The sequence below is a fragment of the Scyliorhinus torazame genome, chromosome 8, assembly GCF_047496885.1.
Source record: "Scyliorhinus torazame isolate Kashiwa2021f chromosome 8, sScyTor2.1, whole genome shotgun sequence".
NCBI lineage: Eukaryota > Metazoa > Chordata > Chondrichthyes > Carcharhiniformes > Scyliorhinidae > Scyliorhinus > Scyliorhinus torazame.
Genome location: NC_092714.1, coordinates 133606401 through 133620600, shown reverse-complemented (window position 1 = coordinate 133620600; position 14200 = coordinate 133606401). Strand labels below are relative to the sequence as shown.

The 14200-nt window shown below is 46.3% G+C and overlaps 1 protein-coding gene across 4 annotated transcripts in view; it reads right to left on the bottom strand.

Annotated features, from left to right (window-relative positions):
• The window catches only part of ints6 (integrator complex subunit 6), a 202364-nt gene that overhangs the window by 111620 nt on the left and 76544 nt on the right, over positions 1-14200 (bottom strand). For all 4 annotated transcript variants that reach the window (XR_011948714.1, XR_011948713.1, XM_072514208.1 and 1 more), the window contains exon 6: positions 3924-4052. Coding sequence is in view for 2 of the 4 variants with exons in the window: in XM_072514208.1 (XP_072370309.1) it covers positions 3924-4052 (129 nt within the window). In the remaining 2 variants the exon portion in view is untranslated. The remainder of the gene's footprint in view (positions 1-3923; positions 4053-14200) is intronic.

Here is a 14200-nt window from a genome sequence, read left to right as displayed (position 1 = left end):
TAGGAGGATTGGCCACAATATAAATTTCCCCCTAGTGTCCAGGGATGTGCAGATTAGGTGGGGATATGGGGCTAGGGCAGAGGAGTTGGTCTAGGTTGGGTGCTCTTTCAAGAGGGTTGGCGTCGACTTCAGTGGGCCGAATGGCCTCCTTCTGCACTGTAGGGATTCTATAATTCTATGATGTTGTTTTGGAGGTGGGGCTGTTTGGGATTTTGTGTGAAGATGGCCAGGGTGACTGAGTATGTGGAGTTCAACAAGAATGGAGAGGGGTTGCCCGCAGTATTGTGGGGGACCAAAAAGCGGTGATGAGAGATGAGATAATCTCACACAAGGTGGAGATAGATAAGGAGGCAAAAGAAGAGCGGCAATGGGTGGTGACGAGATCTTGGAGGAAGACAGAAGGTACTTGAGTGACCCCACCCCATAGCTTTCGGCTATCTGAAAGTTGAAGATGCAATTTGATCTATTATCTACGGATAGGACCAGTTGCAGCGCTCAATAGGGGTAATATACGAATAGGGAGAGAAGGCCAGTCGTCTCCTAGCAGGTCTGTTGAGGCGGCAGGAAATCTCCCGAGAGATTGTCCAGATTCGAGATTTAGGTGGGGAACTTGTGTCGATGTTTTGACGCTGGATAAAGTCAACGGGGCTTTTGATAAGTCGGAGCCGCCAGGGAGGAGTTGGATACACGGGAATTTCTGGAGAGGTTGGAGAATCCCAAGGTAGAAGAAGAGGGCTGGAAAGGGCTGGAGGACCCATTGGGAGTGTTGGAGGTCTGGACAGCAATTGGGCACATGCAGACAGTTAAGGCGCCGGGGCTGGATGGATTCTCGGTGGAATTTTATGAAATGTTTGCTAATCAACTGGTGCCATTACTGGTAGAGATGTTTGAGGATTCGGTAGCACGGGGGTCTCTTCCAGAGACAATGCTGCAAGCGTCCATCTCACTTCTGTTAAAGAAGGATAAGGACCCGGTGGAATGTGGGTCGTACCGTCCCATTTCTTTACTAAATATGGATGCCAGGATTTTGGCCAGGATTTTACAGTGAGGCTGGAGGAGTGACTCCCTCAGGTTATTGGGGATGATCAGATGGGATGCGTGAAGGGGTGCCGGTTGTCGTTGAATGTGAGGTGGCTTTTAAATGTAGTTTTATCCCCAGCAGAAGGTTATTGGGGCACTGGACACCGAGAAGGAATTTGTTGAGTTGAATGGGGGCATTTGTTTGTGGTATTGGAACGGCTTGGGAAAAGCCTAAACTCGTCGTGTGGGTCCAGCTTCTGTATAAGGCATCCAAATCCAGTGTCCTTGGATATATCTCATCTGGTGCCTTGACAACATTTTAAGTACTGTCTATCTAATATCACCTTCCTTGTAATTTTAATCCCTTCTCAATGCCCTGGCTCTACAAGAGTCCAGAAATGGATTGCCCATTCTTTAGTTTCTCTCCCCCTTCTCCCTCCCCCCCACTATCAATTTCTTTTTGAAGTATTTTTATTCACATTTTTCAAATTTTATACCTAAACAATAAACAAACCCCTTGAAACCTTGCGCCCGGGGGGGGGGGGGGGGGGTCATTTCTGGCTTTTTCTGACAGATATTAATGATCTTGACATTGGTGTACAGGGAACCAATTTGCAGACAATACAAAACCTGAAAGCATTGTAAACTGTGAGGAGGACAGTTGATAACTTCAAAGCACATAGACAAACTAGTGCAACAGGCAGATAGCTGGCAGGTGAAGTTCAATGTGGAGAAATATGTGATAAATATATGGTACTACTCTAAGGGGGTGCAGGAGCAGAGGGACCAGGGTGTATATGTGCATAAGTCATTAAGACATGTTCACAGAGTAGTTAATGAGATACAGTATCCTAGACTTTATTAATAGGGGCATAGAGTACAAAAGCAAGGAGGTTATGTTGAACTTGTATAGAACATGAGGAGTGAAACACGAGATGGAGTATCATGCCCAGTTCTGGGCACTGCATTTTAGGAAGGATGTGAGAGCATTGGAGAGAGTGCAGAAGAGGTTTATGAGAATAGTTCCAGGGTCCAGGAGCTTGTTATGAAGAAAGATGGAGAGGTTGGGACTCTTCCTTGGAGAAAAGAAAGCGACGAGGAGATTTGACAGGGGTATTCAAAAGTATGAGGAGTCTAGATAGAGTAGATTGGGAGAAACTGCTTCCCCTCGTCAGGAACGAGGGGCACAAAGGTAGTTCACATCAGAAGCAAAAGCAATATGAGAAAAACGTTTCACAACGAGTTGTTAGGGTCTGGAATGTACACCCTGAAAGTGTGGTGGAACCAGGTTCAGTTAAAGTATTCAACAGGGCATTAGATAATTATTTGAAAAAAAACAATGTGCAAGGTTATGTGGAGAAAGCTGGAGAATGGCACTGTGATAACTGCTTTTTTGGAGAGCTGGTGCAGACATGGTGGGGTGAATGGCCTGTTGCGCTATAATAATTCTGTGATTCTGTCTATCATTATTTCCATAAAAGAAGACAAAGCGAGTAATTCTGGGAAAGATGGTCATAAAACTCCATTCGAGATACAAATTACTTATTCATTTGGGTTACTGGATCCAGAGTTGCATTGAAGGCAAAATAAATGATTTGCATTTCCATTCGAACCATCCAAAACCATGCCAATTGCCTTTCAGATTACGATTCAGGGTGCAGCCTTGGTTAGAAGATTGGTTTGTTTAATCCGTCTGGTTGTTTTGCTGACAGAACCAAGCAGTTCAGTTTGGGAAAAGAAAGAAGCAGGTGCAGTTTTGGTTTAGGTGCAGGATGCCACTCAGTGAGTTGGGAGAGCAAAAGAAAATAAATGTTAGTCAGTTAGGCCTGCACTTCAAACAGAGAAAATACTAACTTCATCATTCACCACGTGGAATGTGGGTGGGGCACGATCGCAGTTCAAATTTCACGAGACGGAAGCAGTTGTAAGATTTGCTCTAGCTTGCAGCTAGTGGAAGAAATCTAGAGTGGTCCTTAACAGAACTTTGTGGCAGAAATCAGTCAGCAAAGTTAGCTGGAAAGCTGTGGGAAGACAGTTGGGGTTATGCCGGCAACCCGAACAAGGAGTTGAGGCATCCACAGTCATGCGGTCTGTAAAGAAAAGGTGGAGGGCGGCAAAGTCAAAAGGCTAATGAAAGGACCCTCATAGAATCTTACCTCAAGAGGTTAGCTGGAACACACGGAGAATTAAAGTGAATCCCAGAGGGCTGCAGCATACCTTGTGGGTTGGTCTCTGAAGAAGTGAATGAAACTTCAAGATTTCTCAAAGTAACAGAAATCTTGAATGGGCGGAGGAGGTAACGAGCAGAATTGAATTTATAGCACAAGTCTTTCTCAACTATAGTGTTAAGGAAATAGTGCTTGCTTTGTTTAATTTATTTTTGCTACAGTAGGGTTTGATTTTGTTTTAAAACATGGAATTTTGTGGCACTGTTCTGCCAGTTGATTACTGGGTGTTTGAACTTATTTAAATGTCAATGGCCGCTCACAGGATCATAACAAGGAACATTGTCCTGCAGAAAAATGTCCCTAATAAGTACTAATTGAAAACAGCACTGGTGTGGAAAATGCTTAAGGTACACACTGATGCAGGACGTGGCTATACATAGTCTGAGTGTACTTGATACAGACAAAGTGTGCCTTCAAATGCAGAGAATTTCATTCTCCAGCATTAACAATCTTGACAAGGACACTCTACCTTAAATTACCCTGAAAGGGAAGAGATCTCAAAGCAAGAATTGAATCTAATAATTTCATATTGCTCCTTTGCAGTAGCAACACGAGTGGTATTTTCCATCAGCAGGATGCTGCTGTCAAGCCAAAAAGACGTTCTGTCTACGAATCACATTTATAAGCCACAGGGATTAAAAATGTTAGTTTAGGCAACAAGGATATAAAACTTACCTTCTCCAACAGATGCTGGATCTGGGCCCGTTTTTTCAAAATTTAGCACCACTCCACTTTGCACTTTCTGCACAAGTGATTCCAGACACTGGAGAAGCATCCGCTGTGTACATACACAGTATGAACGACCTGGATCATTTTCAGAAAGAAATTAAAATAGCTATTTACAATGTACTTCAGACATAACCAGCAACAGTAATAACAGTATTATATGTTTGGTCAGTTTTCTACACTAACTGGCAAAACTCATCCACCATCCACTGAACATGGTCCAAATTTTAAAAAGCAGCAGAATGATAATTTAAATGAAATACTCAAAGGTTTTGCAAAATAATTATATTAAACGGAGGGGAAATAAAATACTTATACTAATAAATGTGCATCAGATTGGATTTAATTCTAGAGGGTTAGAACTGAAATGCAGACAAGTTATGTTAAACCCGTCTAGAACCTTGGTTACACCACACTTGGGAGTACTTAGCACAGTTCCGGTCTCCTTATTACAGAAAAGGAGAGAGACATGTGACAGTACAACAACAGAAAACTAGAATATACCAGAATTGAGAGATGACGCCTATCAGGAAAGGTAGCGTGCTGTAAATACTATAAAATATTTGGCAGAAATAGGTTGCCAATCACTGTGGTTCATTCACAGCTGTGGGAGTTGGGGGGGGGGGGGGGGGTTGCATAAGCCAAGGAACAGCTCAGGCAAGCTGTGAATGAAGAAAAGTACTTCACTCCAGGTAGGAACAATTGGTAGGGTCGCAGAGTGGAGGTACGGGAAAAACAGGGGAAAGCAAGAAGACGGGGAGTCAGAAATTAGCAACAAAACACTTGACCCTGTTGCAGTGGTGCTTCACACAGGTCAGCATGGAGCAGTACTAATCAAAGTGGACACATCTATCATCTACAACTATGCAATACAAATCAACCAGTCACAGGTGTGCCTTCCGACAATATTCTTGCCATCTGCAGTGTTAATAGAAAATGCCTCACACCCCCGACAATACTGGAAAATGTAGTCATGCAGGCTTAATCAACAAAACGAATTAGCTACATCTGTATTCTCAATATTACGAGTCACTACTGTATTAAATAACACTGAGCCTTTTGGCTGAATAGTTGTTACCTACATTGTGGAGAGAGTTTATTATTCTCTTTATTATTTTCATAGAATCACTACAGTTCAGCAGGAGGCCATTCAGCCCATTGAGTCTGCATGATCCTCTGAAAGAGCATCCTTAGGCCCACATCCCCACCTTTCCCAGTAACCCTACCTAACCTTTTGAACTCGGAGCGGCAATTTAGCATGGCCAATCCACCTAACCTACACATCTTTGGACATTGGGAGGAAACCTGAGCACCCAGAAAACCAACGCAGACACAGGGAGAATACACACAGGCTTCTTCCTTCCCAAACACAACACAGCATTAGGGCTAAAATAAGCAAAATACTGCGGATGCTGGAATCTGAAACAAGAACAGGAGACAGTGGAATAACTCAGCAGGTCTGCCAGCATCTTTTAGGAGAGAAACAGAGTTAATGTTGAATCCTTAGACTCTTCATCAGAACCAAAGGGAGGGAGAATGTGTTCAAACTACAGAAACTGCAACAAAAAGTAGCAACTTTAAAGAAAACACAGATAGCCTAGTGTGATGAAAATTATATACTTCTTACCCACTATACTGTACATACAAAAGCCTTTCTATTAATTAGAATTTGTTTCAGTTACATAATTACCTGAGCTAATCTTGATAGGGAAAGTAAGAAACTTTGTTTCTCTTCAAAACGATTTTGGTAAAACTATATCACCTATCGCCCTTATTATTTCTGCTGAATTTGTTTCCATCCCTTCTTTATTGTAAACCAAGATAAACCGTGCACCTACTGCAGTTGAACTACTTGTAGATATTGCACAGCAGTCAGTGTCACCCAATGCACAAGACTTGCGCACCACATGACAAATTCTGGGCCACAATGGGCAACCACCTGCTGAAATGTGGTATAATTTGTTCATTTGTAAAGCTGCAACATTCATTATGGGAGAGGGGACAATTCAGGCGTTATGCTTTCGCTCATCATTCGATATGAGAAAACAAAATCTGGGTTCAAACAAACTCCAAGTACAACCAAGTAGACAATCAGAGATTTGGGAAGATATGCACATCTGGTCAGAAGTATTTGTACATTAACAGACTGTCTTCACCAGCTTTAAGTCATTTATTCCAAGCAAGTTGGAAATTGTCAGAGGTATTTACCAAGTATCGAGATAAAGACCAACTCCAATTTCGGTTAGGATACCAGGCGAGAAACACAAACAATTTGCAATTTGTAGAACTATGAGGAAAGGATTCTTCACCCAAGGAGTGATGACTCTGACCAATAGGTATCTTTTATGTTGAAACAAACTTTAATTTAAACACAGAATCAACTACATTATCAAAGAAATAGCTTTACAATTAACGGTTAAACAGTTCTTAAACATAAGGAAAAACAAACTCACTATCGACACAAGCCACTCACCATATATATTCAAACTAAGCATCCCAATCCACTCATCAACAAAGTAAACAATCAGGGTTACGTGCTATTCTGTGCAGACCTTTGGATAGATCCCCTTTCAGGAACAACCCGAAAATCCTTGTTTTGTCAGACTGAAATCCTGTGGCAAAACTGCCAAAACTACTGACCGACCTGGCTCCTTCCATTAATTACATCATCTGTATCCCACTAAGATACCCCATAACCTGCCAATTAGGACTAAACACCAATCACTTGTAAATTGTCTACATCCCAAGGAATCTCCTTTCTATAAATAATATTCCATTAGCTCTCTATATGTAAATAAATGGTTAAAATCAATCATTATCTCACCTTTATGATTTCTTAATCAGAGCCTTAGCAGATATACTGCCTGTATATATTTGAACCCAAGGTTTTTAAATAACATGACTGCAACAAAATAAAAAATATAACAATTGTCTACACTGATCACAACTGCTGACAATGCCCTACAGATGGGTAATAGCAGCTGGGCTGAGTGTCAATAGATACATGGTCTGGTCAGAGATTCTGCCTGGGAGAGCATTTTCATTCCTGACATACATGTCAAGAGAGGAAAATGTTGTATTGCGGGACCAAGTATTTTTTTCAGAAAAGCATACAGTTTAAAATTGGGACAGAAGTGCTTGGGTTGTTAGCTGGTGTCGCATCCTCTCAAAGCTCAACTATCAGACTTGTCCGTAGTCTGAGGAAAAGGAAGGAATCTGCTAACTGATTTTGAAACAAACCCTGGATGTGATTTCAATATGGTCTTCATCTTTGCTCCTTCAAATGAGGGGCATCAACAGGGGTTCATCTGGCACACAGCTAACCTTGCCATCTATCTTCAGATTTGGTGTGACATCACGCACTGATATTCTTCATATCCCCTTAGTTAAAAAAGCTCAATATTCCCAGATCATTCTAGAGAGCAAGAAAAACCACAAGTTCCAATTCCTGACACCAACCAGCTCCTTCAATCCATCACACCAACCTGCCACTTTGAGCACCATTTGTGTGGCGCTCCTCATTATCAAGGCTATCTCTGCCCCAACAACACAAGTTATCGTTCTTGTCATCATGTTTCTCATACCCATGCCAACGCTCGCATGGCAATCTCCCCCAGCCCAATATCACATCACCAAAGCTTACAATGCCCAACTCAAATTTTCCTTTTGCTCACTATTGGTAGAACGTTCAAGCTGCCTGGATCAAATTCAGAAATTTCCTCTGCAAACCTCTCTGCCACTTCTTTAACCTCTTCAAAATGTTATGGGTCAGGGTTTAGAGAATCCCAAAGTGTATCATGGAGTTCACCTGACCCACAACTTCTAATAGATTGTGGTATGGGGAGCACACGGCTCACTCTACAGATATGGTACAACAGAAATGGAAACATTTTTTAAAAAATGTTTTAAAGCAAAACAATGTTTATTCTATGAACTCAAGTTAACCTTTTTAAAACAAACAGTGAATATCTTAGCAACCATTAATTCAAAGATAACCCCCAAAGAATACAACACTAAGTAACCTGTATGCTGTCGTTTTACACCCAAAAGACTTAACAAACCTTTAAACAGGAGCATATCAGGGTTTACATTCACTACTGAAAACATTTATAATTCTGAATTCACCAAATGATTAAGAGATAGTCCTTCATGGCAGAGAGCTCAACAGTACAGCTGCTTTGGCTGACTTCAGCTGCAACACACTGAAAAACGAAACCAAAAAGACAGACACACCCAAGCTTTTCTCAAAGCGAAACTACAAAGCAGAGCCAGAGCTCAGCTCCACCCACACTCTGACATCACTGCAGTAACATGAGCAGCCAAACATTTCTTAAAGGTACCTTCCTTAAACACCCATTTCTTAAAGGTACTCTCACATGACACCTCCCCCCCAAGGAAAAAAAATAAACCATCAACTTCATGATGGTTTCAATTTTCACCTTTTCACCATTCTTTAAGAAATGCACACAGGCGGCGATTTCGGGGAAATCCCCGAGTCCTCACGCACTCCCCGACTATCATCGGCCTTTGGGGCCGCCACGAGCAGCCAGCGGGGCCGGTTTAAATACCGGCGAAGAGCCCCGCGCGGGTGTCGGGGGCAGAGGCGCCGGGCCCAGAGGCGCCGGGCCCGGCAGGTCAGAGCAGCGGGGGCGGAGCTACGAGGAGGCCGAGGGGGCAAGCCCGAGGCCAGGGCACCATGTAGGGATGGTGCTCCACGTCGGATGGCTCCCACCTAGGAAGAAAGAAGGTTGAAGTCTGGTCCCAGGTGAATGTAGAGGAGAAAGAAAGAAGATTTAAGGAAGTTTGGTGAAAGTTTTTTTTTCAAAAAAGAAGAATGTCAGCTTGATGAAGGGCAGGAGGGTGAAGGAGAGAGGAGAAAGGAAAGAAGATAAAAAACAATAAGCCGCTAAAGGATGCGAAAAGCAGCGTAAAAGAAAGGAGGAAACGCGGGTTCGCCGCCGAAGAAGACGAGCAAAAGCAAAAGTGTTGACAGGATGGCGGAAGCCGAACTGCAAGGCGGGGCCGCACTACTTACGGTGGAGAAGATGACAGAGGTGATGGTGGTGGAGCTGGAAAAACATTTGGTGAGGCACATGGAGGTCCTGAGGAAAGAGATGGCGGTCGTGTTGAGGTCATTGTTGGAGGAGGCAATCGACCCGATGAGGGTGGAGGTGGCAAAGGCATTGGCCGAGGTGAGAGAGCAGGGCGAGAAGATGAAGGAGGTGGAGGAGGCCGTGACACGACACAGCAACCAGGTCACCTCAATGGGGGACGAGCTGCGGAGGGCGGTGGAGGTTCACAGAGGACTCCGAGCAAAGCTGGAAGACTTGGAAAACCGCTCAAGGCGGCACGATTTGAGAATTGTGGGCTTGCCCGAAGGGACAGAGGGCCCAACGCAACACTTTGCTAAGAAGTTGGTGGAGCTGATGGGGGAGGGTGAGAGCCCCACACTGTACGAGCTAGACCGAGCTCATCGGTCATTAAGGCCGAAGCCCAACATGAACGAGCTACCAAGGGCAGTAATTATCTGCTTCCATAAGTTTTCCATGAAGGAGAAAGTATTAAGCTGGGCGAAGCAGAAGCGTAAGGTGGTGTGGGATGGTACTGCTATTCGGATCTACCAGGACTGGACGGTGGAGTTGGCAAAAAGACGAGCGGCGTTTGGGCGAATGAAGGCGGCTTTGTACAAGAAGGGGGTGCTATTTGGTGTGGTGTACCCGGCGAAGTTGAGAGTAACATATAACGCCAAAGGCTTTTATTTTGAGACAGCGGAGGCGGCTGAGGCGTTCGTGAGGGCAGAAGGCTTGGGACAGACGTGAAGAGTGGAACTGGAAGAGAGACTGTGGACTGTGTTTGAGCGGCTGGAAAATGTACAAATGTTACAACTTTCTTTTTACTGATTTGTATTGAAATTTACTTCTCTTTGCATTGTTACAGAGTTCAAGTTAATGGCGTTCTGTGTTGCGACGGTTAAATGTTATGTTAGTGAATTGTAGGGGTTGGATTGTTGGGTTTGTTTTGGTGTTTCTTTCTCTGGGACTGGGCGGAAGGGGGCGAGAGGTCTTGGCGGGGGGAGCCACCCGCGCTAGCTAACTAAAGTCAGTTAGTGAACGGGGGCGAGGTGAGAGGAGGACTGAGGACGTTGGAGCCTGGATAGCAGGCTTCAATGGGCCTACGAGGCGAGCAAGAGGGGGCGGAGGGATGGATGTTGGGGGATGTTTTTGTAGGGGGGTTCTTGGGAGGGGGGGGGGGGGGGGGGGGAGGAGGGGTTCGATGTTTTTTTTTCTTTTCTTAAATATATTTTATTAAAGTTTTTCGATCAACCAAGAATTTTCCATTTTTACAACTTTGTAACAATATATACATTGATAGTTTTTAAAAATAATATATTAACGAACGGCAAGTGCCAACACAAATAAAAAACGAAAAGAAATAGTAACATTGAGAAGATAACTATGAACAACAAATATGTAACAACACACAAAAAAAACCCAAAGACCCGAATGCACCCTCCCCCCTGGGTTGTTGCTGTTGTCTTTCCTATTTTCCCTTATCGCTCTGCGAGATAGTCGAGGAACGGTTGCCACCGCCTGGTGAACCCCTGAGCCGAACCTCTTAGTGCGTACTTTATCCGCTCCAATTTTATAAACCCTGCCATATCGTTTATCCAGGCCTCCACGCCCGGGGGTTTAGCTTCTTTCCACATAAGTAGAATCCTTCGTCGGGCTACTAGGGACGCAAAGGCCAAAACATAGGCCTCTCTTGCCTCCTGCACGCCCGGCTCATCTGCAACCCCGAATATAGCCAACCCACAGTTTGGTTCGACTCGGACCCCCACCACCTTTGAAATCACTTTGCCACACCCACCCAGAACCCGTGCAATACCGGACATGACCAAAACACGTGGGTGTGGTTCGCAGGACTTCCCGCGCACCTCCCGCACCTATCCTCCACCCCAAAAAACCTGCTCAATCTTGCTCCCGTCATATGTGCCGTGTAGTACCTTGAATTGGATCAGGCTGAGCCTGGCACACGAGGACGAGGAATTTACCCTACTTAGGGCATCTGCCCACAGCCCTTCCTCAGTCTCTTCCCCCAGCTCCTCCTCCCATTTTCCTTTCAGTTCCTCTATCATCGTCACCCCCTCGTCTCTCATTTCCCTGTATATATCGGACACCTTACCATCACCCACCCATGCCCCCGAGATCACTCTGTCCTGGATCCCTTGCACCGGGAGCTGCGGAAATTCCCTCATCTGTTGTCTCACAAATGCCCTCACTTGCATATAACGAAATGCATTCCCAGGTGGCAACCCGTATTTTTCTGTCAGTGCTCCCAGACTCGCGAACGTCCAAGAACAAGTCCTTCAGTTGCGCAATTCCTGCTTGCTGCCAAGATTGAAATCCCCCGTCTATCCTTCCCGGGACGAACCTGTGGTTGTTCCTTATCGGGGACCACACTGAGGCTCCCGTCACTCCCCTATGCCGTCTCCACTGCCCCCAAATCTTCAGAGTCGCCACCACCACTGGGTTTGTGGTGTACCTTTTCGGGGAGAACGGCAGCGGCACCGTTGCCAGTGCTTTTAAGCTAGTTCCCCTACAGGACGCCATCTCCAGCCTTTTCCACGCCGCTCCTTCTTCTTCCCTCATCCACTTACATATCATAGACACGTTAGCGGCCCAGTAATAATCACTCAGACTCGGCAGTGCCAATCCCCCTCTATCTCTACTGCACTGCAGGAACCCCCTCTTTACCCTTGGGGTCTTTCCGGCCCACACAAAGCTCATGATGCTCCTGTCCACCTTCTTAAAAAAGGTCTTTGTAATCAGTATGGGGAGGCACTGAAACACAAAAAGAAACCTCGGGAGGACCACCATTTTAACCGCCTGCACCCTGCCCGCCAATGACAGGGGCACCATATCCCACCTCTTAAAGTCCTTCTCCATCTGCACTACCAGTCGTGTCAAGTTAAGCTGATGCAAGGTTCCCCAGTCCCTGGCCACCTGGATCCCTAAATACCGGAAATCTCTTGTTACCCGCCTCAGCGGCAGCTCGTCTATTCCCCTGCCCTGTTCCCAGGGGTGCATCACAAACAGTTCACTCTTCCCCATATTCAGTTTGTATCCCGAAAACTCTCCAAACTCCCTGAGTGTCTGCATTATCTCAGGCATCCCTTCCACTGGGTCCGCGACATATAACAGCAGATCATCCGCGTATAATGACACCCGATGTTCTTCTCCTCCTCTAAGTACCCCTCTCCACTTCCTAGAGCCCCTCAGCGCTATGGCCAATGGCTCAATTGCCAACGCAAACAGTAACGGGGACAGGGGGCACCCGTCTTGTGCCCCTATATAGTCGGATGTAGTCAGATCGTTGCCTGTTCGTAATCACACTTACCACCGGGGCCCCATATAGGAGCCAAACCCATCTAATGAACCCCTCTCCAAATCCAAATCTCTTCAGTACCTCCCACAAGTAGTCCCACTCCACTCTATCAAATGCCTTCTCTGCACCCATAGCCACCACTATCTCCGCCTCCCCATCCGGTGGGGGCATCATCATCACCCCCAACAACCTCCGTATATTGGTATTCAATTGCCTCCCTTTAACAAATCCTGTTTGGTCACCATGCACCACCCCAGGGACACAGTCCTCTATCCTTGTCGCCATCACTTTGCCCAATAACTTGGCATCTACGTTCAGGAGGGAGATGGGTCTGTATGACCCGCACTGCAGCGGGTCTTTGTCTCTTTTCAGGATCAGCGATATCGTCGCCTCCGACATCAATCGGGGGTAGTGTCCCCCTTTCATTAGCCTCACTGAAGGTTCTCGTCAGGAGTGGGGCCAGCAGGTCCACATATTTCCTATAGAATTCCACCGGGAACCCATCTGGTCCCCTGCCTGCATGTTCCCGATTCCTTTTACCACCTCCTCTACCTCAATCTGCGCTCCCAGTCCTGTCCTCTCCTGCTCCTCAACCTTCGGGAACTCCAACTGGTCTAGGAACTGCATCATTCCCTCTTTCCCTTCCGGGGGTTGGGCCTTATACAGCCTCTCGTAGAATACCTTAAATACCCCGTTCACCCTCTCCGCTCTCTGTTCCATCCTCGTCTCTAACTCCTCCGATCTCTCTCGCCGCCCCCTCTTCCTAAGTTGTTGGGCCAGCAGTCGGCTCGCCTTCTCTCCATATTCATACTGTACTCCCTGTGCCTTCCTCCACTGTGTCTCCGCCTTACCCGTGGTCAACAAGTCAAAGTCCGTGTGTAGTCTCCGTCTTTCCCTGTGTAGCCCTTCGTCCGGAGCCTCCGCATATTGCCTATCCACCCTCAGAATCTCCCCAATCAGTCTCTCCCTTTCTTTACCCTCTTGTTTCCCCTTATGGACCCTTATGGAAATCAGCTCCCCTCTCACCACCGCCTTCAGCGCCTCCCAGACTACTCCCACCTGGACCTCTCCGTCATCATTGACCTCTAGGTATCTTTCAATACATCCCCTCACCCTTACACATACCCCCTCGTCCACCAACAGTCCCATATCTAATCTCCAGAGTGGGCGCTGTTCCTTTTCCTCTCCTACTTCCAGATCTACCCAATGTGGGGCATGATCTGAAATGGCTATAGCCGAGTACTCCGCTCCTGCCACCTTCGGGATCAGCGCCCTTCCCAGGACAAAGAAATCTATCCGGGAGTACACTCTATGGACGTGGGAGAAGAAGGAAAACTCTTTACTCCTCGGTCTAGTAAATCTCCAGGGATCCACTCCTCCCATCTGCTCCATAAAGCCCTTAAGCACCTTGGCCGCTGCCGGCCTCCTCCCGGTCCTAGATCTGGACCGGTCCAGCCCTGGGTCCAGCACCGTGTTGAATTCCCCCCCCCCCCCCCATTACCAACTTTCCCATCTCCAGGTCCGGGATGCGCCCCAACATACGCTTCATAAAGTTTGCATCATCCCAGTTCGGGGCATATGTGTTCACCAGCACCACCGCACCACCTTGCAATCTGCCACTCACCATCACGTACCTACCCCCACTGTCGCCACTATGGTCTTCGCCTCGAACGATACCCATTTCCCCACCAGTATTGCCACCCCTCTATTTTTCGCATCCAAGCCCGAGTGGAATACCTGTCCCACCCATCCTTTTCTTAATCTGACCTGATCCGCCAGTTTCAGGTGCGTCTCCTGAAGCATGACCACGTCTGCCTTTAGCTTCTTTTGGTGCGCAAATA